Genomic DNA, 27,036 nt, shown 5'->3' with positions numbered 1-27,036 from the left:
TGTACGTAATATCATTTATATAATTATTGTATAAATAACAAACTTCAAACGGTGAAAATTATTCATTAATGACGTATTTTTACTTTTACGCTCGACCGAGTAGAGGATGCCGTGTCAAGGCCACAGCTATGACCGTAGCTTCAGTTTCTTATTTTAGTAATACAATTAGATACATTCGTCATATTAAACGCGGAACACGGATAAAACACAAACGAAACACTATTACTTTAATGGGTACTGCAATAGGCTTTTTTTGGAAACTTGAATTTTGCAATTCGAATTTCTGTTAATATACAAGGCAAATATTTTTTAAATAAATATTAAGTCGTCATAATAGATGTATTATTTAGAAATTAGTTACATTAACACTACATCTCATCACTACACGTTATAAAACAATAACTTAAAAACTATAAAATAGATTTACTTATGGCTTTCATCATTATTATATTCATGTTTTTACGGTAAAATAATATCGAAAAATATTAATAATTTAAAAGGAGTGGAAACATTCGCCTGATAGATATACTCGCAGATGTACTTAGATGTTATTAGTAATTTAGTAATAATTACATGTAACATCCATTAAATGACAAGTATTACAAAGTAATTAAACCTAAAATGAATGCCGAACAACATCTGACAAGATTGTAGAATATAATCATAAGAAATTTGTCTCTCATCTCTGCCTCTTTGATCTAGTACTCTTAGAGCTAGCTTGTGCATTCCTCCGGTCGGAAATAAAATGGGTTTGAATCCTCGGTCAGCTCAGTAATAGTAAATGTACTTTACGTCAATAAATTTTTATCGAAGCTCGCAATTATAAAGTTGTAGTGTTACTCCCGTGCTTCAGAAAACAGCCTTTGGTCTTGCGCTTGATATCTCACAAGTCTTATATAAATAATTATTATAAGTGAGTAAATTTTATGCAAGTATGTACAGATGATTGTATCCACTTGTCAATAGCATTCGATTACCCGGCCAAATCACGTTGTCATATTATTCGAAATTGTAGCCACTTAATAAAGCAAAACCAAAAAATTTCTTTCAATAGCAAGTGTTTTTTATCTAATGAACCCACAGAGTGCCATTTTACAGGTTGTATCGGATTGCCATTCCAAATGCAGAGAGCAAATGTGTTTGCGCACAAATTTATGTTTGCAATAATGTCTGCGCAGCTGATAATTTTCGTCGAGAATAGCTTTCGTGTTGGATTTGATATTTTGAATGAATAATTTATTAATATATAATATTCTGTTATAAACCGAACGATTGACACCCAACAACAACAAAGTGAACAAAAATATTACACTAACTAACATAGTTACATAATAACATTTTGTTAGTAAAAGGAATGCAGTGAATTCTTAACTTCGTATTAATATAATTCGGCGTGTAATGTATAGTTTCCTTAAAATATAAAACGGAATTTCGTTCCCCACAAACTAAACTCCTTAGTATTTCCACACCGTAAACATGTGTGCTTTTTGTCTTCGTAGAATAAAACAAGGCCTCGCAGTGCCGAGACTTAAAGACCTGCAACGACGTATTTAAGTCACGGTCATTCGTACTAAGTTAGGATTGGATTAATTAACTAATATTGTCAAAACACATACTTCACTATGGTAAGTTTAAATTTATTTTTAGATGTAGTATATATTTCATATTAAAGTTAAATATGAAATATTCAACGATTATGTTTATATTATTATAAACTGATACAAGATTTTAAGTTTGCTAAACTTCTATTATAATATCGTGCCTGTTAATAAAATGTCGCATGATGACATCACAATTATAAACAATTTGAACTGTCGGTGATTTAAATAATGTGACTTGCATTGTTCAACAAATATAATAAGAAGGAAAAGAAAAGACGACTATTAAAATTATTCATATATGTATTTATTAACTCTTAAATCTAAACAATTGACCTTGTATTTGCCACAAATTGTAATTGTGTATTAATTGTAAGTATAAATAAAATACAAAAATATATTTATTCAAGTCAAGTACAAATTACATTTGTAAATATTACATACTGGTCATATTTGATGATGATATATTGAATTTATAATCATCTATTTATTCCGAATTTATCAGAAAATAAATATTAAATTTATAAAATATTTTGAAATCGTCCAAGATATTGTCGGACGACCTCAAAATCCTTTTAAAATTATTTAAAATCTTACTAATCATAAGTAATTTACTTGTGATTTTTCACCAGTTTTTTTACCTTCTTGTCATTTGTTACTTCATCGAGGACTCTGGCATGAACTGCTATTCTCTTGAGGCTCCTTCTGGGTGGTTTAATTTCATTTTTCAATAGATTTTCAAGTTCTGTTAATGATTTAATTTCCTTTAAATCATTTAGATCTACACTACGCCCACCATTTACTCTTCCAAAGTATCGATAGACATCTCTGCTTGCTTGGCATTGAGCACAATTGTATGGAACTGATACTGCATTTGGGAAATTCTGTTGCGCCGTTTGCATTTCAGTATTATTTCCTGGACAATTAGGTACAAAAACAACAGGAATAAAGCCTATTATTCCATATGGCGTATAAGCTTGGTTGCTATTTTGATTATTTTGAGATTGTGAGACAGAAGTTGGGCCACTGTTGCTCGGGTTTAAAAGGTAACAAGGGCACGATCCAGGACTTGGCACGATTGGCAACGGGTAAGGTATGACATATATCGGGAATGGTGGCATTTGACTTGATGGGGGATAGACAGGAGGTTGTACTCCAGTTCCAGAAGGTTGTTCCATAGCATTACCTCCTGTAACAATCATAAAAAAAAAACTTTTAAACTAATAAATAACAATCAAAAGAGCTGCGGGCCGAATCTACTTATTCATAAAAAGAGTCTTAAACATCCATTTCCATACATCTATCTTTACGTAAATTGCACCAGGCCAACAGATGAACTTCCATACAGATATCATCCCATAGCACATTTAACCCTTATACTAGTCAATTTTTGGAAATGTTTTTTATGGCGTCACTGCAATAATTTTGTAAAGTAAACATGATATTTTTTGTAATTGCGCCCTTTAATTGATAAAACTTTTTTGCAACTTTACTTATACGAAATGATCATAATGACAATGATGAGGGGTTTTATTCTACTTGTCTTTACTGTCAGACCGTATAAAACAAAAAAAGGAAATATTTTAAAACAGGTGATTTGATTAATCATTATAATAAAATAAAATATACGCACCGTTTGTATCAGGTTTTGGATCAGTAATCTGTCCTGGCTGTCCAGGTTGTCCTGGTTGTGTGGGTTGCCCTGATCCACCAGGGTAGCCTGGTTGGCCTGGTTTTCCTGGTTGGCCAGGTGTACCTGGCTGTCCTGGTGTACCTGGCTGTCCAGGTTGTCCTGGGTATCCTGGTTGTGTTGGCTGTCCTGGTCCTCCGGGGTAGCCTGGTTGGCCTGGTTTTCCTGGTTGGCCAGGTGTACCTGGCTGTCCTGGTGTACCTGGTTGTCCTGGTTGACCTGGCTGTCCTGGTGTACCTGGCTGTCCAGGTTGTCCTGGGTATCCTGGTTGTGTTGGCTGTCCTGGTCCTCCGGGGTAGCCTGGTTGGCCAGGTGTACCTGGCTGTCCTGGTGTACCTGGCTGTCCTGGTGTACCTGGCTGTCCTGGTGTACCTGGCTGTCCAGGTTGTCCTGGGTATCCTGGATGTCCAGGTTGTCCTGGGTATCCTGGTTGTGTTGGCTGTCCTGGTCCTCCGGGGTAGCCTGGTTGGCCTGGTTTTCCTGGTTGGCCAGGTGTACCTGGCTGTCCTGGTGTACCTGGCTGTCCTGGTGTACCTGGCTGTCCTGGTGTACCTGGCTGTCCAGGTTGTCCTGGGTATCCTGGCTGTCCAGGTTGTCCTGGGTATCCTGGTTGTGTTGGCTGTCCTGGTCCTCCGGGGTAGCCTGGTTGGCCTGGTTTTCCTGGTTGGCCAGGTGTACCTGGCTGTCCTGGTGTACCTGGCTGTCCTGGTGTACCTGGCTGTCCAGGTTGTCCTGGGTATCCTGGCTGTCCAGGTTGTCCTGGGTATCCTGGTTGTGTTGGCTGTCCTGGTCCTCCGGGGTAGCCTGGTTGGCCTGGTTTTCCTGGTTGGCCAGGTGTACCTGGCTGTCCTGGTGTACCTGGTTGTCCTGGTTGACCTGGCTGTCCTGGTGTACCTGGCTGTCCAGGTTGTCCTGGGTATCCTGGTTGTGTTGGCTGTCCTGGTCCTCCGGGGTAGCCTGGTTGGCCAGGTGTACTTGGCTGTCCTGGTGTACCTGGCTGTCCTGGTGTACCTGGCTGTCCAGGTTGTCCTGGGTATCCTGGATGTCCAGGTTGTCCTGGGTATCCTGGTTGTGTTGGCTGTCCTGGTCCTCCGGGGTAGCCTGGTTGGCCTGGTTTTCCTGGTTGGCCAGGTGTACCTGGCTGTCCTGGTGTACCTGGCTGTCCAGGTTGTCCTGGGTATCCTGGCTGTCCAGGTTGTCCTGGGTATCCTGGCTGTCCAGGTTGTCCTGGGTATCCTGGTTGTGTTGGCTGTCCTGGTCCTCCGGGGTAGCCTGGTTGGCCTGGTTTTCCTGGTTGGCCGGGTGTACCTGGCTGTCCTGGTTTACCTGGCTGTCCTGGTGTACCTGGCTGTCCTGGTGTACCTGGCTGCCCAGGTTGTCCTGGGTATCCTGGTTGTGTTGGCTGTCCTGGTCCTCCGGGGTAGCCTGGTTGGCCAGGTGTACCTGGCTGTCCTGGTGTACCTGGCTGTCCTGGTGTACCTGGCTGTCCTGGTGTACCTGGCTGTCCAGGTTGTCCTGGGTATCCTGGCTGTCCAGGTTGTCCTGGGTATCCTGGTTGACCATGTTGTCCTGGGTATCCTGGTTGTGTTGGCTGCCCTGGTCCTCCGGGGTAGCCTGGTTGGCCTGGCTGTCCTGGTGTACCTGGCTGTCCTGGTTTACCTGGCTGTCCTGGTGTACCTGGCTGTCCTGGTGTACCTGGCTGTCCAGGTTGTCCTGGGTATCCTGGCTGTCCAGGTTGTCCTGGGTATCCTGGCTGTGTTGGCCGTCCTGGTCCTCCGGGGTAGCCTGGTTGGCCAGGTGTACCTGGCTGTCCTGGTGTACCTGGCTGTCCTGGTGTACCTGGCTGTCCAGGTTGTCCTGGGTATCCTGGTTGTGTTGGCTGTCCTGGTCCTCCGGGGTAGCCTGGTTGGCCTGGTTTTCCTGGTTGGCCAGGTGTACCTGGCTGTCCTGGTGTACCTGGCTGTCCTGGTGTACCTGGCTGTCCAGGTTGTCCTGGGTATCCTGGCTGTCCAGGTTGTCCTGGGTATCCTGGTTGTGTTGGCTGTCCTGGTCCTCCGGGGTAGCCTGGTTGGCCTGGTTTTCCTGGTTGGCCAGGTGTACCTGGCTGTCCTGGTGTACCTGGTTGTCCTGGTTGACCTGGCTGTCCTGGTGTACCTGGCTGTCCAGGTTGTCCTGGGTATCCTGGTTGTGTTGGCTGTCCTGGTCCTCCGGGGTAGCCTGGTTGGCCAGGTGTACTTGGCTGTCCTGGTGTACCTGGCTGTCCTGGTGTACCTGGCTGTCCAGGTTGTCCTGGGTATCCTGGATGTCCAGGTTGTCCTGGGTATCCTGGTTGTGTTGGCTGTCCTGGTCCTCCGGGGTAGCCTGGTTGGCCTGGTTTTCCTGGTTGGCCAGGTGTACCTGGCTGTCCTGGTGTACCTGGCTGTCCAGGTTGTCCTGGGTATCCTGGCTGTCCAGGTTGTCCTGGGTATCCTGGTTGTGTTGGCTGTCCTGGTCCTCCGGGGTAGCCTGGTTGGCCTGGTTTTCCTGGTTGGCCGGGTGTACCTGGCTGTCCTGGTTTACCTGGCTGTCCTGGTGTACCTGGCTGTCCTGGTGTACCTGGCTGTCCAGGTTGTCCTGGGTATCCTGGCTGTCCAGGTTGTCCTGGGTATCCTGGTTGTGTTGGCTGTCCTGGTCCTCCGGGGTAGCCTGGTTGGCCTGGTTTTCCTGGTTGGCCAGGTTGTCCTGGGTATCCTGGCTGTCCTGGGTATCCTGGCTGTCCAGGTTGTCCTGGGTATCCTGGTTGTGTTGGCTGTCCTGGTCCTCCGGGGTAGCCTGGTTGGCCTGGTTTTCCTGGTTGGCCAGGTGTACCTGGCTGTCCTGGTGTACCTGGCTGTCCTGGTGTACCTGGCTGTCCTGGTGTACCTGGCTGTCCAGGTTGTCCTGGGTATCCTGGCTGTCCTGGGTATCCTGGCTGTCCAGGTTGTCCTGGGTATCCTGGTTGTGTTGGCTGTCCTGGTCCTCCGGGGTAGCCTGGTTGGCCTGGTTTTCCTGGTTGGCCAGGTGTACCTGGCTGTCCTGGTGTACCTGGCTGTCCTGGTGTACCTGGCTGTCCAGGTTGTCCTGGGTATCCTGGCTGTCCAGGTTGTCCTGGGTATCCTGGTTGTGTTGGCTGTCCTGATCCTCCAGGGTAGCCAGGTTGGCCAGGTGTACCTGGCTGTCCTGGTGTACCTGGCTGTCCTGGTGTACCTGGCTGTCCAGGTTGTCCTGGGTATCCTGGCGGTCCAGGTTGTCCTGGGTATCCTGGCTGTCCAGGTTGTCCTGGGTATCCTGGTTGTGTTGGCTGTCCTGATCCTCCGGGGTAGCCTGGTTGGCCTGGTTTTCCTGGTTGGCCAGGTGTACCTGGCTGTCCAGGTTGTCCTGGGTATCCAGGTTGTCCTGGGTATCCTGGCTGTCCAGGTTGTCCTGGGTATCCTGGTTGTCCTGGTTGTCCTGGGTATCCTGGTTGTGTTGGCTGTCCTGGTCCTCCGGGGTAGCCTGGTTGGCCTGGTTTTCCTGGTTGGCCAGGTGTACCTGGCTGTCCTGGTGTACCTGGTTGTCCTGGTTGACCTGGCTGTCCAGGTTGTCCTGGGTATCCTGGTTGACCATGTTGTCCTGGGTATCCTGGTTGTGTTGGCTGCCCTGGTCCTCCGGGGTAGCCTGGTTGGCCTGGTTGTCCTGGTTTACCCGGTTGGCCAGGTGTACCTGGCTGTCCTGGTGTACCTGGTTGTCCTGGTTGACCTGGCTGTCCAGGTTGTCCTGGGTATCCTGGCTGTCCATGTTGTCCTGGATATCCTGGTTGTGTTGGCTGCCCTGGTCCTCCGGGGTAGCCTGGTTGGCCTGGTTGTCCTGGTTTACCCGGTTGTCCTGGTTGACCTGGCTGTCCTGGTGTACCTGGTTGACCTGGTTGACCTGGCTTTCCAGGTTGTGCCGGGTATCCTGGCTGTCCATGTTGTCCTGGGTATCCTGGTTGTGTTGGCTGCCCTGGTCCTCCGGGGTAGCCTGGTTGGCCTGGTTGTCCTGGTTTACCCGGTTGTCCTGGTTGACCTGGCTGTCCTGGTGTACCTGGTTGACCTGGTTGACCTGGCTTTCCAGGTTGTCCCGGGTATTCTGGTTGTGTAGGTTGTCCTGATCCTGGATAGCCTGGTTGGCCTGGTTGACCTTGCTGTCCCGGTTGTCCTGAATAAATTATAATAAGTAAAATAACAATATCTCTTTAAAATGAATTACCATCGGTTCGAAAAATTCTTACCAATATACCTAAATACATAACTGATTTTATATTATTTACACTCAAAATTAAAAGAGAAAAATGATCGTTGATAACTTTAACAAGGTACGTAAGGTAAATATAAATACGTTGTATGGTAGGCTTGTAAATCGATGTTTATGATAATATGGCCTTTTCAAGCAAAAATAGCTAATTGCGCAAAACATGTTTAGCTGCATAAGTATATACGCAAAAACCAAGTGCACTCTTTTTTCTTTCACTCCTATAATTCAATGGGATGGTAAACTTGACACGAGTAAAGAGTTCTCTCGTATAATAATAATAAAGTAAATTGTATCTACCTTGACCAGGGTAGTTTCCGCCTCCGGGACCGTGAGCGCCAGGTCCACCAGGGCCACCAGGACCTCCGGGTCCTCCTGGCCCTCCAGGGCTACCTGGAGTTCCAGGACTGCCTGGCATGCCAGGTCTGCCAGGGTAGTAACCGCCGTGTCCTAATAATTAAAAAATAAGATAATTTAAGGTGTTTTTTGAAATCTTATTAAAATATTTCATGCAAAGAAATATTTAAAATGATTTTTTTAATCGTAATGTCTATCGTTCAAAAGTTTAAGGGCCACCTAGCCATGTGCAGGTATGATCATACCGCTATTGTGAACCCTAAAACACTAACAATAACCTTTACGCTTAATTGGAGGGTAAAAAAAGGACATAAGCAATTCCTTGTAAATAGTCATTGCTATTTTTTGTTTTTAATATTATCTTACCTGGTCCACCAGGTCCATGTGGTCCGTTGGGGCCGCTAGATCCATTAGCTCCACCAGGTCCAGCTGTTAGAATTATAATTTTTTATTTAATTTTATTCTTATAAATTGAATATAAAACTAACTCCCTAGGCCATCCCGGCTTTTGATGCTCGTTGATCGTGGGTTCAAACCCGAGCAAGAACCACTGAATTTCATGTGCTTAATTTGTGTTTATAATTCATCTCGTGCTTGGCGGTAAAGGAAAACATTGTGAGGAAACCTGTATAAATTTTGTATAAATTCATACCTGTATAAATTCATATTGCACTGTACCTGTATAAATTCATATTGCACTCACAATTAAAAGAGAAAAATGATCGTTGATAACTTTAACAAGGTACGTAAGGTAAATATAAATACGTTGTATGGTAGGCTTGTAAATCGATGTTTATGATAATATGGCCTTTTCAAGCAAAAATAGCTAATTGCGCAAAACATGTTTAGCTGCATAAGTATATACGCAAAAACCAAGTGCACTCTTTTTCTTTCACTCCTATAATTCAATGGGATGGTAAACTTGACACGAGTAAAGAGTTCTCTCGTATAATAATAATAAAGTAAATTGTATCTACCTTGACCAGGGTAGTTTCCGCCTCCGGGACCGTGAGCGCCAGGTCCACCAGTGCCACCAGGACCTCCGGGTCCTCCTGGCCCTCCAGGGCTACCTGGAGTTCCAGGACTGCCTGGCATGCCAGGTCTGCCAGGGTAGTAACCGCCGTGTCCTAATAATTAAATAAGATAATTTAAGGTGTTTTTTGAAATCTTATTAAAATATTTCATGCAAAGAAATATTTAAAATGATTTTTTTAATTTCATATAAAATCTTTTTTAGTTAGTAAATCAATAACTTAAAAGTCTATTGTTCAAAAGTTTAAGGGCCACCTAGCCATGTGCAGGTATGATCATACCGCTATTGTGAACCCTAAAACACTAACAATAACCTTTACGCTTAATTGGAGGGTAAAAAAAGGACATAAGCAATTCCTTGTAAATAGTCATTGCTATTTTTTGTTTTTAATATTATCTTACCTGGTCCACCAGGTCCATGTGGTCCGTTGGGGCCGCTAGATCCATTGGCTCCACCAGGTCCAGCTGTTAGAATTATAATTTTTTATTTAATTTTATTCTTATATATTGAATATAAAACTAACTCCCTAGGCCATCCCGGCTTTTGATGCTCGTTGATCGTGGGTTCAAACCCGGACAAGAACCACTGAATTTCATGTGCTTAATTTGTGTTTATAATTCATATCGTGCTTGGCGGTAAAGGAAAACATTGTGAGGAAACCTGTATGTCTCTAAAATCACTGAAATTCGGCCACATGTGTATTCCACCATTATTCCGCATTAGAGCGGCGAGGTGGAATAATATCCAAACCTTCTCCTTAAAAAAAAGGAGAGGAGACTTTAGCTCTGCAGTGGGACATTCACAGTTACACATCATTGTTCATTTTTTATGTAAATAAACATATATTTAAGTAAAGCTAACAAAAGTGATACTGTTGCTTAAAGAGGAATCATTCAAAATTTAAGCGTAATTTGTAATAATTAACTACTCATTTAAAAATATATATTAAATTGTATCTACCTTGACCAGGGTAGTTTCCGCCTCCGGGAGCGTGAGCGCCAGGTCCACCAGGGCCACCAGGACCTCCAGGTCCTCCTGGCCCTCCAGGACCACCTGGAGTTCCAGGGTTACCTGGAATGCCAGGTGTACCAGGGTAATAGCCGCCTTGTCCTACATGGTTTTCTTTTTGAAACAGAGCTTATTATGAAAGGTTTTCAAGCATTTAACGTATATTATGTTATTCCAAGAGCACACATTATTTATATAATATATTTTATAATTAAATTTCGTTTAAATTTTTAAATTTTTTTACTTAATGATTTTGTGGAAAATCTAAGGATCAATTAAATTTCAAAATATCCAGCAGCAGAGTATAAAACTCTTAGAGTACAATTTTATCATTTTCATTGTTTATATTGTAAGCAATAAAAAAAATATTGGTGTTTATAATGGTGTTGATTATGTACATCTTTATTTTTTGTATTTAACCTAAAAAGCGTTTATTTAAAAAAAAGTATCTCTACCTTGTCCACCAGGTCCACTGGGTCCGTTGGGGCCGTTAGATTCAGTTTGTCCTCCAGGTCCAACTGTTTACAAATTTATTTTTCAAATTATTGTTAATGTTAAACTTTAATGCTAAAAATATTTCGATTTAGTAATAGTTATATATAATATATAGTTTAATATAATATAGTCTTATCGGAGAAAGAAATTTTATAATTGAAACACAAAGTATGTAGCAGCAATGAGATTATACACTTTAGAAAAATAAATCATATACCTGGACCAGGGATGTATCCACCGCCAGGGCCATGAGAACCAGGGCCTCCTGGACCGCCGGGACCACCGAGACCTCCTGGGCCACCCGGAGAACCAGGGCTGCCTGGTGCGCCAGGGGTACCAGGATAGTGGCCACCATGTCCTATATCAAAAATACCACCACCAAATAAGTTTTTACTTAAAATATGATTGAATATTTTTACAGAGTAATATTTATTTAATTATTATGCTTCGATTATAAAAGGTTGATAAAATAAACTTATTGTGCTAAGTATAGTAATATTTATTTGATATTTTGAACGAAATCTATTTTAAGTATAAATGCACAATTTATTTGATATAAACAATGCACTTACCTATTATTTTAAATGTCACGATAGGATTTATAAAATGTGTCAAGCTAGTCAATACGACCCAATTTTCAAGGTTTTAATATCAAATAAAAGCGTCACATCATAATTGTTAAAAGGTTGTATTAAGAATATTTATTTTATTTTTATTTTACGTACCAGAGCCTGGGTAGTATCCACCTTGACCACCTGGGCCTCCAGGTCCACCTGGACTACCTGGTGTACCTGGTGTTCCTGGAGTACCAGGACTACCAGGGCTTCCTGGTGTACCCGGAAAAGCAGGGTAATAGCCACCTTGACCTGAGAAAGTAAATTAAAATATTTTAATAAATTAAAAGATTTATTTTGTATAAGCTCATCTAAATATTTGTTCGAATATATATAATGTGATTATATGCCAAAGAAAAAATAAATATAATTACGAACCGGGGTAAACTACGTCGGGTTTCGGGTTACTGGTTTGGCTAGCGCTATCTGGTGCCGGACTAGGTGGTTTTGGTTTTGGTTTCGGTTTCGGTAGAGGCTTCGGAGGAACGCCACCAGGTGTTCTGCCACATCCACTAGGTAGATATAACTTATTCCAAGGTACAACCTGTCCAGGTATCTTGTTCGGTTCCATAGAACTGGAAATAGGAGAAAAAAATATGTAATTAAAATAAAACGACATTGTTTTATTTATTGTTTCTCACCAAATAGGGTGAGAAACGAGTTAGTGACATTGATACGATAGCATTTGTATAATTACTATTTAGCCTTAAATCAAGCGGCTTTACCTATAAATGTTTAGGGGGTGATTGGACTAAACACTGCTGTCTTTTTTTATCGATAGTTAAATCAATGTAATAATCTCAATAATAATAATTATTAAAATACTTAATCATTTAATTCGTGTTTAATTTCTTACTTTTCGTCGTATTCGTGCTTTTCATCTGGGAAAACTTCGACTGGTTTTTCGGGTTCGACAACTCGATAGCCCTGGCTGTCAGCGACGTAGTGCGTAGCGCGTAGATATCCGTTGGGGTCGACATATCCGTAACAACCGTATGTGACACCATCTGGCCCCCGGTTCTCATGATGGAACTGACCGTTTGGACCCACGTCGTAACCAAATCCATAAGCATCTATAACGATTAGTGTAAAAGTTAATTAATAACCATGACGATTATGTATCCCTAAAGTAATAATGTGAGGCAAATATTTTTAGCCTTTACATAGATTAAGTTACTTTCGTAAGGTTACTATGTAAAACATCATCGGTTATAATGACGTGGGTTATTAAAAAACATTAAACCCCTGTTGTATTCAAAATGCAAAGTGACTGACTAGTGTAATTATTTTCATAATTTGACATGAATGCAAACAAACTCATACTAACTGGTGTCATAGTTAGTTTCATAATATTGTTTTTTCTCTTCATCTTCGATGTCAACTACGATTTCTTTTTGGTCATCTCCAAAATTGCCATACTCTCGAGCTTCTTGGGCCTCTGCTTGAATTAATGCTCTTGTTGCAGCTGCATCTTCGCTGGCCTTAGTTATGACCAGTGAAGCCTGGAAATTAAAAGGTTTTATAATATTAAGTGTAATCAAAACAATCGACTCTTGTTGGAGTAACGTGGTGAAATAAACTCCAAACATACTCTTCAAAAAATGACAGGAGGCCTTAGCCCAACCGTGGGACATTTACCGACTTTTAACAGTTAACATTACAATTACAGAAATTATTTCTACTAAAATTGATATATTTTATCGTTCCATTAATATTAATATAATGAAAGCGAAAGTAATTTTCGGTTTCGTTTTTAAGTTTAAATCACTGATCCCTTTTGGATATCAATTTATATTGACAACTTGAACACAGGATTTATAATAAAAATAATAATATCCTGGGACATTATTCACACGCGGCCCTTTGAAAACTAAGCGGAGCTTTTACTATGGAAACCCGACAACTAATATACTACATATACTACTTTTCTTTTGTAAATATATACTTTTGCAGATAATTACACCCAGACTCAGGACAAACAGACATGTTCATGCTCACAAATGTTTGTCCTGCGTGGGAATCGAACCCACAACCTTCGTCGTGAAAGGCAAGTATCTACTAACCACGCCAACTGGTCCGGCCTTTATATAAATATAATACTTGTTTTTTTAATATAAATCAATGAAATCAGACCAAAAATATAACTTTAAATGAGCAAAGTCATGAGTTATAGTTAGTAAGTTAATAAAAGTATATTTTTAAAATAAATTTTGACTATCAAACATAAAACATTTCTATTATTTGAATTAAGCATTAGCTCTTCTTTATAAACATTTTAAGAGATGTGTAAAAAAATTATGTAAATTTGTTGCCAAAATATTGAATAGACACTCACATAATATGTCAGAACAAAAATAAAGGCTTATTTTACATCAATAAATATTACATTATATTTTAAATGTCACAGATTATCATGAAATGTTTCGAAATAAGAAACATTGAACAACTACAGAATAAGTATCGATGGGTTTAAATATTATTATGATTCTAATTTCTATGTAACGACTAACTTATCTCTCATGAGACAATGCGGGGATTGAACATAATGGTTCGCATACATAGATGATATTAAAGGGAAACAATCGATGAATATAAATAGCTTAATATAAGTTTGGGGTATACTGTGCTAAATGCTTATACGAGAAACGTTTTTTTTGTTTGTTCTCATGGTATTAAATTCCACGGTAAGTATGCGAATAATGGCGTTATCATTTACTGTAAACTATTTTTGTATTATTTAAAAAAAAATGTTTTCTATGTATTTAGCGTAGAAGTAGTCTTATAAATACTTTTGAATCGTCATTTTAACAAAATAATTTTAATATAAAACTGATAACAATTCAATGTAAACTCACCGAGGGATGGGTATGATCATTTTACCGAGAAGAGCTAATAGTCAGTGGTTTTTGTTTTCTATCAATCATATTATATATAGTAATAAGTTTACTGGTGGTAGGGCTTTGTGCAAGCTCGTCTGGGTAGGTACCACCCATTCTTCAGATATTCTACCGCAAAACATCAGTACTTGGTATTGTTGTGTTCCGGTTTGAAGTGTGAGTGAGCCAGTGTAATTACAGGCACAAGGGACATAAAATCTTAGTTCCCAAGGTTGGTGGCGCATTGAATATGTAAGCGATGGATGACATTTCTTATAATGCCATTGTCTATGGGCGTTGGTGACCACTTACCATCAGGTGGTCCATATGCTCGTCCGCCTTCCTATTCTATATAAAAAAAAATACATATACATGAATGAAATCATGCATATTTTCCTAATGGACTTAGGAACACTTCCATTGATTGAGATGCAATAAAAGTGAGTCTTGTGTAGTTAAATATATTACTTTGACACTATTTCTAACATACAAATTGCATATTAACGCAACTTGTGCGTGTTTGTAACAATGTTCTGGTATTTATACACGGTGACAAGTTTGTAGTATTATATGTGTATTAAAACTTATTACATACGTTATTTATATATATAAATATATGGCAATTGAAATGTTCAATACATTTATTTTACTCATATTTTAAGCTTCTTATGAATGTCAGTAGCACGTGTTTTTATATTAAATATACTCTAGGGCTACTTTGTAAAAACAAACTCAAAAGTCACCAGCAGCAGCACGGTTTCACGGTCGTGAAATGTCAGAGTGTGATATGCAACATTGACCATAATTATTATAATATTTCAAGAATACACGTATCAAAATAGTATATCAACATAAGTTGGTTGTCAACATTTCACGGGTGAGTAATGAAGTCAGTTCTTATAGAAGAGCTGAATTTGTAAAATAGCCAACTAAAACGTACGTGATAATGTTTATTCCCATTACATTCGTTTCAAACGAAACAAAGTAGTCTAACGATTAATTGCTAGATGTTTTTATTCTATGGCAAATGGCGGACACCATACCTAGTTACATTAAACTTTATGAGTTCTAAGTATGCTCCGACATTACCTTGTGTCGCCGTCAACTTCTATTTTCATAAAAAGAAACATTTAGCAATTTTAAGGCGAATATTTTATCAAATGTTATGTCATCTACGTGTTATGTAATTGCTTAGTAACAATCTGTAAATGTGGCGCTACCTTCTTTCGACTTAAGATGTTTTGCTGCTTTTTTTAACAATGTTCTCAAGCCGTTTTGTACACAAGGGGCGAAATTTCGCCCGTCACATGAAAAACACAATGTTTTCCTTCATCGTCGATCGCGAGATACAGAATCAGTAGAACTTGCCCAGATTCGAACTCTGTGCTTATTTGGCATTTTCAACAAAAGCCCAACCTTTATTTATCTAATAGCAATCAATTGCAAAACTGTCAAGGAGTTCGTTCAGTCAAACATTAAATATCAAATGTGAGCTTCTATCATATATGACGGTAAACAAAATGTATATTCATTAAATAATTTTCATTTGAATCTTCGTAATCCTGAACATATTTTGGCATTTATACTTTGTAAATCATTTTTTTTAAAAAAGTGACTGATAAATAAACACATCGATTATTTCTATAGTAGGTATAAATTTATTAATATAGTATAATATATATACAGTCTTGTACTAAAAGTCTTCGGTTTATAACATCTACTTACTTTATACTTTCCCTAAAATACTACAAATATGATAATTTTCGAAACAAGACAGACATAAGTTAGTCTCAACAAGGCGATAAATATTGTCGTTGTAAGGAATTAGGAATATAATTTTGCTTCTTATGTTGATTTCGTGGTTAAGTTCCCTCGTTTCATATTTCGCGATTCCGTAATTACGTGTATGTAGGCGGTAAATTTACAACTTTATAAACATACTTACTTACAAAAAGTTTCCTTGAGTTACGCGTGCCTGATTTATTTAATTTAACTTTGAAAGAATCAGGATGGAATTACCATTTTAAATATTTCATTCGAATTATTATTATGAATAATTTAAACTTGTTTTGATAGATAAAATAAACTATGTTTGAAGTTATTTTATGATATTCCAACAATGTCCTTCTTCGATATGTAATAATTTTGTTGTATTATATCAACATATTAAGCATGTAGACATAAAATATTTAGAAATACCACAAGTTTATGTAAGCAGTGTAAAAGTTACTAGGTTTCTAATACACATCTGCATAAGAATATGTTTAATCTACACGTTAGTAACAGCCTGTAAATGTCCCACGACTGAGCTAAGGCTTCATCTTCTGTTTGAGGAGAAGGTTTATGGAGTTCAAACCACTGCCCTGTTCCCATTCGGGTTGGTGTAATACACATATAGCAGATTTGAATCTGAAACATGCTCCTTTCCTAATGATCGTTTTCTTCAGGGCCAAGCTCAAGATTAATTTATAAACACTAATTAAGCTCTTGAAAGTACAGCGGTGCTGGTCTGGGTTTTAACCAGCAATCTTCGGTTAATATTCACTGGACCTCCTCGGCTCTTTGTATATACACGTGTGTATGTATGTAACTATATTTTTATATTTTAAATCATAAAATCATAGTATAGTTAAATTAATATTATTGTAAGCAATTATAATAATAACAATTATACTAATAATATTATACATACATTGTTTTACTTTATATATGTGCAGAGGTAGACCTAAAATATGTACAAAATGTACAAGAAACAATTTCTCCAATACAACGTTGAATTAAATTAATTATGAAATGAATATATAATAGTTCCAATGACCATTATTTATAGGATAATGATTTAAATAATAGTAAAAACTATACTCTAACAAACTGTACTTACAAAACGTTTCATATTTCATTTAAAAATGTAAACGATTTATATATTACAGATAACAAGACCCATTTTAGTTTTATAAATTTGTTGGAACGGATTACTTAAGGGGATTTAGGTCAGGTCAATCGCGAAGTATCGGCTAAGTATCTTCGCCATGTAAAGGATAGTTTTTAAATTCAGCCCGCGCGCGGCTTATATTTTAGCAATGTCCATGGTGTTCGTGACCGTAACCTCACTAGTCACAACAATCAACATACCGTCTTATGTTTCAGGATCACGTACGAGACAAGAATCAAGAAAAATAGTTTTGATCCTCAAAACGGACGTGTAAGGATTTGACAAAAGTATTCGCGTCCAAACAGTAAAATTTGCCATAATATCTATGACACAGAAACGTCAAGATTTTTTTTTAATGACATTTCATGGATTTGGCACAGAATAATATACATAGTACTAAAGAAATAACAGAGTGATAAACATTTGTGTTTTGTGTTTACAAAGATGCTCTCGTGATTTTTATTTTTGAATGGGCAATGATACGCTTTGTGATATATTTTTTACATTATTCGTGGTATTTAAAATACTTACTACTTTTAACTTAGTATAAGCCCTTAAAGTTCTTACCATTAACCATTACCAGATAGCTAAAACACTGCAATTTTACTTATTCAAGATTCAAATAATTATTAGATTAAATATAAAAAATAGGCCTTTCATAGTACGCTTAACTGTTTAAGCTAAATGAACTTTAATTTAAATAATTACGAATGTATCGTCTCGTTAATAAAATCCGTGGATGAAATTTAAGATCGCGTTTCCAAATCCGAATAAGGATCATTAAGTTTTCATCTGTTTTTTTCTGTTTATAATTCATCTCATGATCGGCGGTGAAGTAAAATATCATACGGAATTTGGTCAAGTGTATCCTCCTACCAGCATTGAAGCTGCGTTGTGCTCCAAAACTCCATCCAAAACTTTTTTTCAGAGACCATAAGGGTTGCCCGGAAAAACTCAGTTACGAGGTGTTACTTTTATTGCATTGTGGTAGTGAGAAGACACGTACCTCAAAAAATTCCATATGAGTCAGGTAAAGCCCTCGTAATTCACAGCTTTTCGGATTGCATCACAAAATATAAATAGTTTTAAAGTTTACAAGCTCGTAATACAAATTTACGGTTTGGTGAACATCATTTATGAACAGTAACAGTGGCTTACTAGTTACATAGATATGTATATATTATGAGATCCGGTTGAATAATAACATCATAATGCAATATTACTGCAATAAACACAGCCGGCATGCAGTCGCGTCACATTTACGTTTTTATGGGCAGGTACTCTATACGATTCTATTAAAGATCTAATGTGACTTGAATGCCCTTGTTCATTGCCATTTAACGTTTATTTAGTACCTTAATGCTTGCTAGATGCGCAACCTGTCCCCTAACCTACATTTGTGCAATGTTTATAAGAAGCTTTAATAAATAGTTCGATAAGAGCGAACGTTGTTTATATTATAGTGTAGGATAGACAATAAATGAATGGTTCATTGATTCATGATTTAATAGTTTTTATTATAATAAAAATAAAATTTTAATATATCATCCGTATCTTTTTTATAAAGGAAAATATAAACCGTGGTTTTTAAACGGTAGTCGGAATCAAGGCCTTTATAAACATTCTCGTGTTTAGAGGCTCTTTCCTAAAATATTATCGATTAGACCTTCCATTAATTATCATCATCTTTCGTCATCCGTTATTGTATTCGCTGTTGTTAAATAAATACGATGTTTGACTACATATTTGAAAGTTACAACATAACTTTTAAATGTTTTTAAAATGTATATCGTATTGACACAATCTTCATTTTAAAAACTTGTTTAAACAAAAACATTGAATTTTATGAAGACAAAGAATGTTATGTGATTTAATCTTTAACGTGCTTTTAAGTTTTTTTGCTAAAAATGTTGTTAAAACATGGCATAATAAAATGATTAGTGTAGCTTTAAAAACTTCAAAAAATATGTTGTGTTGGAATATTAATGCAAATATATAACAAGCAAGTTTCTTAACAATTAAAAAAAAAATCGTGTCAATTATTCCGCAATTTTGAAGAATGAAATACATCATTATGAGGAATTATTGTTGTGTCAAGGTGCGGTAGGTGACGCCAGAGACTTATGTCATACACTCTCCTATGTTTGGACGGCAATTTAGACGTAAGTGTCTGCTAAAACCAGTGAAGGTCGCCTTCATCCGGCTGTTTATAAATTTTTCAATATCGGAACTGCTCTCGTGAAAGTGATCACTCTTAATTTCTAATTAAACTTAAAAAATAATTTCTAACTTACAAAATAATATTTTCAAATTATGATTTTATTTTCGATTAAATTGACGAAGCTTTCTTATATTAATTATGATATCTGATAAGTTTAATTACGTTTTGTTTAAAAAAACATTAATTTTAAATTTATTTCGGAATTTTTATATTGGTAATAAGAGGAATTATGAATTATGTATGACTTCAACGAAATCTTTTAAAACAATACATCTACCTTAATATAACGTTGTATTTAGTTGTACCGCGCATCTGCGTATCTAGCAAATTTTTGATTCTTGTGCGCTAGGGTCAAAGTTGATTGTGACTCAGATTTATTTTATCTAATTATTTTTATCATATGAAATTAGAAAGCGACCAGGTTTTCTGGGAGCGGCAATAACTTTTCTGGTGAAAGCCTTTCCACGTCGTGCCTTAGCAATGCCTATGCCCGAAGTCGACGCCTATAGTTAGTTTATGAAAATATGCCATTATATATCTAATGCCATTTTTGTAATTGTAAACAAACTGTAGTCAATGTTGTTAGCATAACAAATATCTGCAGCATTCTTATTATATTTACAGTGTATTGGTAATGAAATAAGCAGCAATATTGAGACATTCATGAGTCGAGGTTGACTTGGCTATTTTAGACACCACTTGGCTCGTAGTTTTGATGCAGTAAAGGTCCTATATATTACGCAATTAGGCATATTATAGTCATCATTCAACGATACCTCGTACTTTTGTGTATATGGAAATACATACAATATAATGAAACGTGTGTAAGGCTTTTTGTACGATATTTAAGACTAGTTTTTTTTTAATTATAAAAAGACATCAAATTATTTTTTATAACAGGTAATCTAGGGAAACGGTTATTAAAATTTTAATTACCATTTGTTACTTGCTTTTAACATTCACAATTATAATTTGGTTCATCACGTCTAAAATCTCTTGTTTTTTAGATGAACAATCGGTATTTCATAACGGTCATTGAACGAGCTAAGAACGTCGTGAGAAATAGACAAATTGCTTAAGCTGGGATCACGATAGTGTTAAAATATAAATCTTATTTGAACCGATTCATGTCGAATAAGTCGATGGAAGAAGTCTTATAATAAGGAAGTTTATTGTATTAACCTTGACTCCTCTGTATTGGGTCTAATATTGCTTATAAATTTGCTTTCGGTAATCACGTGAGTAGACTTTTAAAGATTTCTTTTTATAATTGAATCACTATAATATATATATATATATATATATATATATATATATATATATATATATATATATGTATATATATATATATATAATGTAAATTCAAACACTTTCTGACGCATGTCTATAGATAAGAATTTCTGTATTGTAACAATTTTTAACAGAATTTATTGATACGTATTTTCCGTTGTTATCGCAAACAAAGGTGCATAAAGGGGATGGCTATAAATAACTTGAATACTAAAAGAATTATATTTCAGGCTGCAGAATCCTCGGTGAAAATTTATGAAATTTACCATATATTATTTTCAATAACTATAACCTAGTAGTATTAAGGGGCATTGAAAAAAATAAAGCATTGCTCGCATTTAAAAATGTATGAAACTTTTATTTAAATACGAAATAATGGAAAATTATTATATAACTAAAATGAGTTTTCATTGTGTGTACCACCTTCCCAAAAAGATCTTGAATGGATATTAAATCTTGGGAGCAAATTATTATTACTCGAAGTGTATTTTGTATATGCAAATAAAAAAGAATGCTTAGAGAATACTGAATGGATTTTAATACCTCGTTAATTTAATTATTTTATACTAGCGCCCTGCTTAAATTTTTAGGTAAGCTTTTGATAATAGTACGTAACTTAATATTAATAGAAACATAACCATCATGAAAGAGATTGTGTTTTTAAATTTAAGTAAAAAAATATTGATTTATAATTATAATGAATTTACTAATAATTCAAAAGGCCGCATCGGTCGCATCTTTAAATCTTACGTCATTACTCGAACAGCCGCGTCGCCTGTCAGAGGTGAGCCGGTCCTATCCTCAACCTTTAAACTATTCTAATCTCATACAAGTGAGCCGTTAACACATGTCTCATTCATATTTTATACGCTGAACCGGATCAATTCGATTTTACGTATAGGAGGCATATATTTCTGAACAAAAATAGACGTGATTCATACACTTAAAATTTGCTGAATATTTTGATTTTCTCGTAAATAATTTAATATTAAACAAATTAAATAAAAGTTTTTTTTAATGTATCGTTAGTGTTCTGAGTATAAATTACAAAAGAACATCCGAATACATTAAGTTGATGATTGCAAGATTCGTTGCAGTTTACCAATGTAGGAATTTTTTAAAATATTTTGAGTTATTCATTCGAAATTCGGTTAGGTAATCGGGCTAAATTCGTGATATCAAAATGCAAATGATTAGTTTCCAAAGATGAATGTAGCCCTTATCTCTTGTTGTAGTGCAGAACCGGAGTTCATTATTTCTCTTCAAATTTAGACACTCAACTTGAGATGGTTTCGTTGTTTGGATTTTACTATCTTGAATATTACAATTTAACATTAACATGCATTTGACTTCTGTTTAGTTTATACAACACAAAAACTAATTATAATTTAAATACAAACGTATATAATTAGAGGCAACCATACCGTGTAACATTATTTCAATTAAAATATACTAAGTATCTACACACGGATACGTGTCTACCGCATACTGCTCATATTGTACTACTTCTAAAGTTCGTTATCGGTAATATCTCGCTGCGTAAAGACGTAAAACCCATAACGGAATCTTAATTACGATGTTTTATTAAGATAGTCCATTGTCAAGATCAGTTATGCCAAATTTTGGTTTTGTTCCGCCCACCGTATCTACCTATTTGACGCAATGATTGACAGTACAATAAGCCAGTCCAAAGACTCGTTCATCAGTCCATTGAAAGACACCAGACGATGTCAATGTCCTGTTATGTTCGTCATCCTTGCATCACCGATGGTCATAACAGGTTGCAATATTAATAAAAGGCATAATAAGTGAAATTTTATGTTGCACAATGCACTATTGAATTTTCAACTTATTAAAATTTATCATTGTCATAATCTGTAAACTGTAGATTCGTTTTTGTTTAACGATTTGGTAATTACGATGTAATCATATTTCATGTATGAATTAAAATTTAATAGGAAAATTGTTACGATAGCAGTAGTCGTTCATTTATTTGATTCATTATTAATACATGTATTACGACTCAGTCAAGCTTGTTAAAATATGCATGTTGTTACGCATCATTTTTAGAATTTGTTTTGCATATTTATATGAACTATTAAATAATAATTAAATATATTTCAATCAAATGTATCATATGTTGAATTTTAATACATACACAACAATATTACATATTTTATTGCTTATAATTAAGATTATTATACATTTAAATTATCTATTAATTTAATGTTAATACACAATTAAAATAATACTTCGAATTTCATTTAAAACTTCATCTATACTTATAAAAAAGTTTGTCCTGACTGACTATCAATGCAAAAACCAAAACAACTCAGTCTAGAAAGCTGAAATTAGTTTTATTTTAAAACATGACCATCGAAGGGATCGTTGGAAATTCAAACATTAACATGTTATTTTTGTATGAATTTGTATGAATTTTACTCGATACGCAGTCAGTCCGAACATCTAGCAATTACATATACATTGAATATGTTTATTTATTATTACTTTTTTAATAATATACATACATATACTTAAAGCTACTCGTACATCCGCTAAGTAACAAGTTACAGGATTGAGACAGAACGGGTTCGGTTTTGTAGATTGAGCTGATAACTTAATGTCTTTAAAACCTGATTTAATCTTTAAAATTAAACTTCTTTTTTAATATTGGTTCATAAATAATTAAAAAAATAGATATATTTAAGTTGTAAAAGCGTAAAGTATGTTAACAAATAATAATAATGATTTGTTAGCATACATCACGCTTTAACAAAATTTATTTAAATATTCTTCATTAATTCATTAAAACCTATTTATATTTAAAATTTGTTTGCGATGATGATCGAATCAATGAATCAAAATTTAAAAAACGTATACGCATATAATATATATACATGTCTTTATAAATTAATGTAGGAAGGGTCGTAATATATGTATCTACAACGTGTGGGTTGCAATATTGCCATTTCTGGATTTCTTATCGAATGTAACATAGTATAACGGTGAAAAATAAACAAAAGACGGGCAAGACCGAGTGCGAGGGTTCCGTACCACCACAAAATACTGAAAGTTTTACCAGGTTATTTTAAGATTTAGACTTTTCATAGGTTTTCCTTTAATTTGTTCGTAAAAATTAATTTCTTTAATTTTTTTTAAATATCTTTTTTAGTCAGGCTTTGCGAATTTATGGGAAACATAAATGGCCATATCTTTTGATTGCGTAGACTTAAAGGTTAGATTTTTTCACAGCTCTAGGGAACGCAGATCTTAGTATTTAGTACTTTCAACTTTATACTTCTACGCGCTCTCGAGGAAAAGGGTCTCGATGGGCAGACAGACAAACAGACAGACAAACAGACAGACGGAGAACGAAGTGATCTTGTAAGGGTTCCTTTTTTCCTTTAGAGGTACGGAACTCGAAAAACTCAATATTAATTAAAATAAAACTATAAGTATTATGAAATTAATTACCAGTTTTATTATAAAACAATCAGCCTATAATACAACCTAGGCTTTGTTTTTAAAAGCCTTTATACTATAGGAAAAATATCAGAACAGATAAAATACGTTTTCGTTTGTTATTCTTAATCTTGTATATAGAAATCTGATACCACGAACTTATGACCTTTTTAATAATCAGATAAATTCAAATTATTGCATAATTTAGATTTTTTTTAATATGACATAATGTTTTGAATTTATAATTAATAACCAAGTCCAAGGAAATCTTGTCGTAGTTAAATGGTTTGAAGAACCTTTTGTTGTCGTAATATTTAATTCATTGTTATTAAAAAAATACGGAAAGCATTATTAGGAAAAGTAAATATTTTATGGCTGTTGTAAATATCTATACATAAATAAGCAATTACTAAACGGTTCAGTACTTTTTTCTTCTCAGTCGATCAATAGGTATTTTTCTTTTTTTTGACAAAAAATTGACAAAATGTATTTTAATAAATAAAAAATGAAAATTATAATACGATAAGAAATTATCCATACACGTAAATGAATATAAGTTTTTCTTCCAATTTCTAATAACTGACCAAATGCCTTCTTTAAAATGGAAGATTTGCCACCATGCTACTTCATTGCGGTAGGTGGATTTTCTTAAATAATTTATTCGGATATATGTAAAAGCGTATGTTGTTTTTAGTTATCATCGAGCGCAAGATACATAAACACAAATTAAGCACAGGAAATCTAGGGATGCACTCCTTTGAAATTTCAAATAACTACTAAATATGATCTTATAGAAACCGTATTCAATTCCCTATACGTTTTAACTAGTAATATTGCAGAATACATTCATTTTGTGGTGTTTGTAAATCAAATTTACGAGTAAAGTACAATCAACTTTAATTTGTATCCCCAAATATTTTGTATGTTTTAAATATATTAAATTTGACTATCTTTATATATCTAGCTTTATAGCATTCAAAAAAGGAAATGTTATTATTATATTCAATTGTAATATAAAATTCTTAAGGCAAAAAAATAACACATACATTTAGAAACAGTAAGCTAAAGAAGTTCACGTGTTGGTAGGGATTTGAGCAAGCCCGTATTATCCACCCACATCACATATTCTACCGCCAAACAGCAATACTTCGTTTTATTGTGTTCCGGTTTGAAGGACGAGTGAGCAAGTGTAATTACTGTCACAAAGGACATGACATCTTAGTTTCCAATGTTGGTGGTACATCGATGTTTAATATTTCTTACAGTGCCAATATCTATGTTCGGTGGTGATTACATGTTTGTTCTATTTGACAGTTTACCTACCTATTTTCAAGCGATACGTATTTGTTATGTTGTCGTATTCAAGAATTTATTTCATTTTAGGTTAAAGTATCAAAGTTTGTTTGTAATACATAATAATATATAATATAATGCATAATAATATATAAGAGTCGAGATGGCCTAGTGGTTAGAACGCGTGAATTTTAACCGATGATCGTGGGTTCAATCCCGGGCAAGCACCACTGAATTTTCATGGGCTTTGTTTTTGTTTAAAATTCATCTCGTGCTTAACGGTGAAGGAATACATCGTGAGGAAATCTGCATGTCTCTAATTGCATTGAAATTCTGCCACATGTTTATTCTACCAACCCGCATTGGAGCAGCGTGGTAGAATAAGCTCCAAACCTTCTCCTCAAAAAAAAAGAGGAGAGGAGGCCTTTAGCCCAGCAGTGGGACATTTACAGGCTGTTACTGTTACTGCATAATAATATTACAGTATATGTACAAGAAAGAGGTTCATGTACGTTATCCATTTAGGTTTGAATGTAGATACAATTTTTTTATTGACATTATGTCTATATGTTTTAATAATTAATGTACAATTATTTTTATATACTTCAGATAATAATTGTATATTTGCCTTTAGATAGATTTAAATATAAGATTACATTTTATTTCGCATAAAATTTATAAAGCCACGAAACCCTAAATTCATATTTGAAGTCACGAATGTATTGTCGTCGTTTTTTTTTATAATATAAATATATAAAGTGCTTTGTGGGCCGGTTTGATTTATCGCAGGTGAAGAGCGAAGTTTTGAATAACATTTTCATGAGCTAACAAAGTTAGTAGCTGCTTGTCTAAACTACGGACTGTATATTTACAAAGTGCAAAATTGACTTAAAAAGTTATAGTATATAGTTATTTTTTTCTTTTTGATATATTATGATTTTTGATTTTGATATACACCTTATAAATAAAACATATAGTTTGTACATCATATTAAAATCCGTTGACTTCAAGGACTCTTGAAACCCAAAAAATAACTATGTAAATACGCTATTTCTTTCAATAAATTATACAGAAATTTAAACGAAATTTAAGTAATTAATTATAATTTCTTCACTTATTATCAAATCAAACGGTTAATTTAATTCGTTCATGTTACTTTTATATAAAGCAATTATAACTTACCAAACGATTTAAACGTAAACTTTTTGAACTAAATAACTTAGATATTGTTTCTTCTTTTTGCTTGTTTACATAAGATGGAATTTATAAGATAACTTAGTATTGACTTAAATGCATGAATTAACTCAGCGCCGTAAATATGACTCAAACATTGCTTATATCACGGAAAAAGGTCAAGGTCATCATAGAAATTATCGCGTTTTCAATACGATAGTAAATTATATCGAACAAATAACAATAATTAATATATTTTTAATTTATTATTTAATATTCACGATGTATTTTTCATATGATTATGAATATTATATTTTGTATTGTATATAATATTTTATTCGCGTACAATATAAATAAAAAATATTTATATATTGGAATGTTTCAATTTTTCAACAATTTTTTTTTTGATTTACCGTAACAAATATATTATAGGATATATCTTAACAATTAAAAGGCCTATAGGAGTAAATAAATATTTCTAATTTTTTTTTGTATTGAGATAAATAATATGTAATAAACTTACCAAGAGGTAAAATAAGATTCCCGGCGCCATGGCACGGGAAGTGGCCGTTCGGGCCTCAGCACTGTCTTGATCCAGTTATACAACACAAGGTAAAGCCTTTACAGAGCCGGCTAAGCTCTGATCGTGCTAAAAGTCGCTAACATGCCCCGCTCTCCAGCGGAAGGCTTTTAAAACTAAATTGTGC

At 35.7% G+C, this 27,036-nt stretch overlaps 1 protein-coding gene across 50 annotated transcripts; it reads right to left on the bottom strand.

Annotated features, from left to right (window-relative positions):
* Positions 1-1,908: 1,908 nt before the first annotated feature.
* On the bottom strand, positions 1,909-27,036 carry LOC126768452 (collagen alpha-1(III) chain-like). 50 transcript variants are annotated; one of them, XM_050486558.1, is made up of 23 exons: positions 26,853-27,035; positions 12,410-12,584; positions 11,939-12,155; positions 11,461-11,657; positions 11,194-11,334; positions 10,686-10,826; positions 10,429-10,491; positions 9,926-10,087; positions 9,367-9,429; positions 8,910-9,059; positions 8,299-8,361; positions 7,876-8,025; positions 6,697-7,482; positions 6,463-6,525; positions 6,247-6,300; positions 6,130-6,201; positions 5,848-6,003; positions 5,680-5,703; positions 5,443-5,517; positions 4,663-4,767; positions 4,282-4,509; positions 3,232-4,146; positions 1,909-2,787 (listed from the first exon to the last, which is right to left on the bottom strand). In XM_050486558.1, the coding sequence occupies exons 1-23, from the start codon at positions 26,880-26,882 to the stop codon at positions 2,210-2,212; spliced, it is 4,608 nt and encodes a 1,535-aa protein (XP_050342515.1). In that variant the 5' UTR covers positions 26,883-27,035; the 3' UTR covers positions 1,909-2,209. The 50 variants fall into 50 exon arrangements, with proteins under 50 accessions (XP_050342515.1, XP_050342516.1, XP_050342522.1 ...); XM_050486559.1 differs by having other exon boundaries at positions 4,663-4,749; XM_050486512.1 differs by lacking the exon at positions 5,443-5,517 and adding an exon at positions 4,966-5,406 and having other exon boundaries at positions 1,910-2,787; positions 4,663-4,785; positions 5,542-5,703.

The sequence above is a fragment of the Nymphalis io genome, chromosome 5, assembly GCF_905147045.1.
Source record: "Nymphalis io chromosome 5, ilAglIoxx1.1, whole genome shotgun sequence".
Taxonomy (NCBI): Eukaryota; Metazoa; Arthropoda; class Insecta; order Lepidoptera; family Nymphalidae; genus Nymphalis; species Nymphalis io.
The sequence above is the reverse complement of the archived record's forward strand: the minus strand, read 5'-3'. Positions and strand labels throughout refer to the sequence as shown.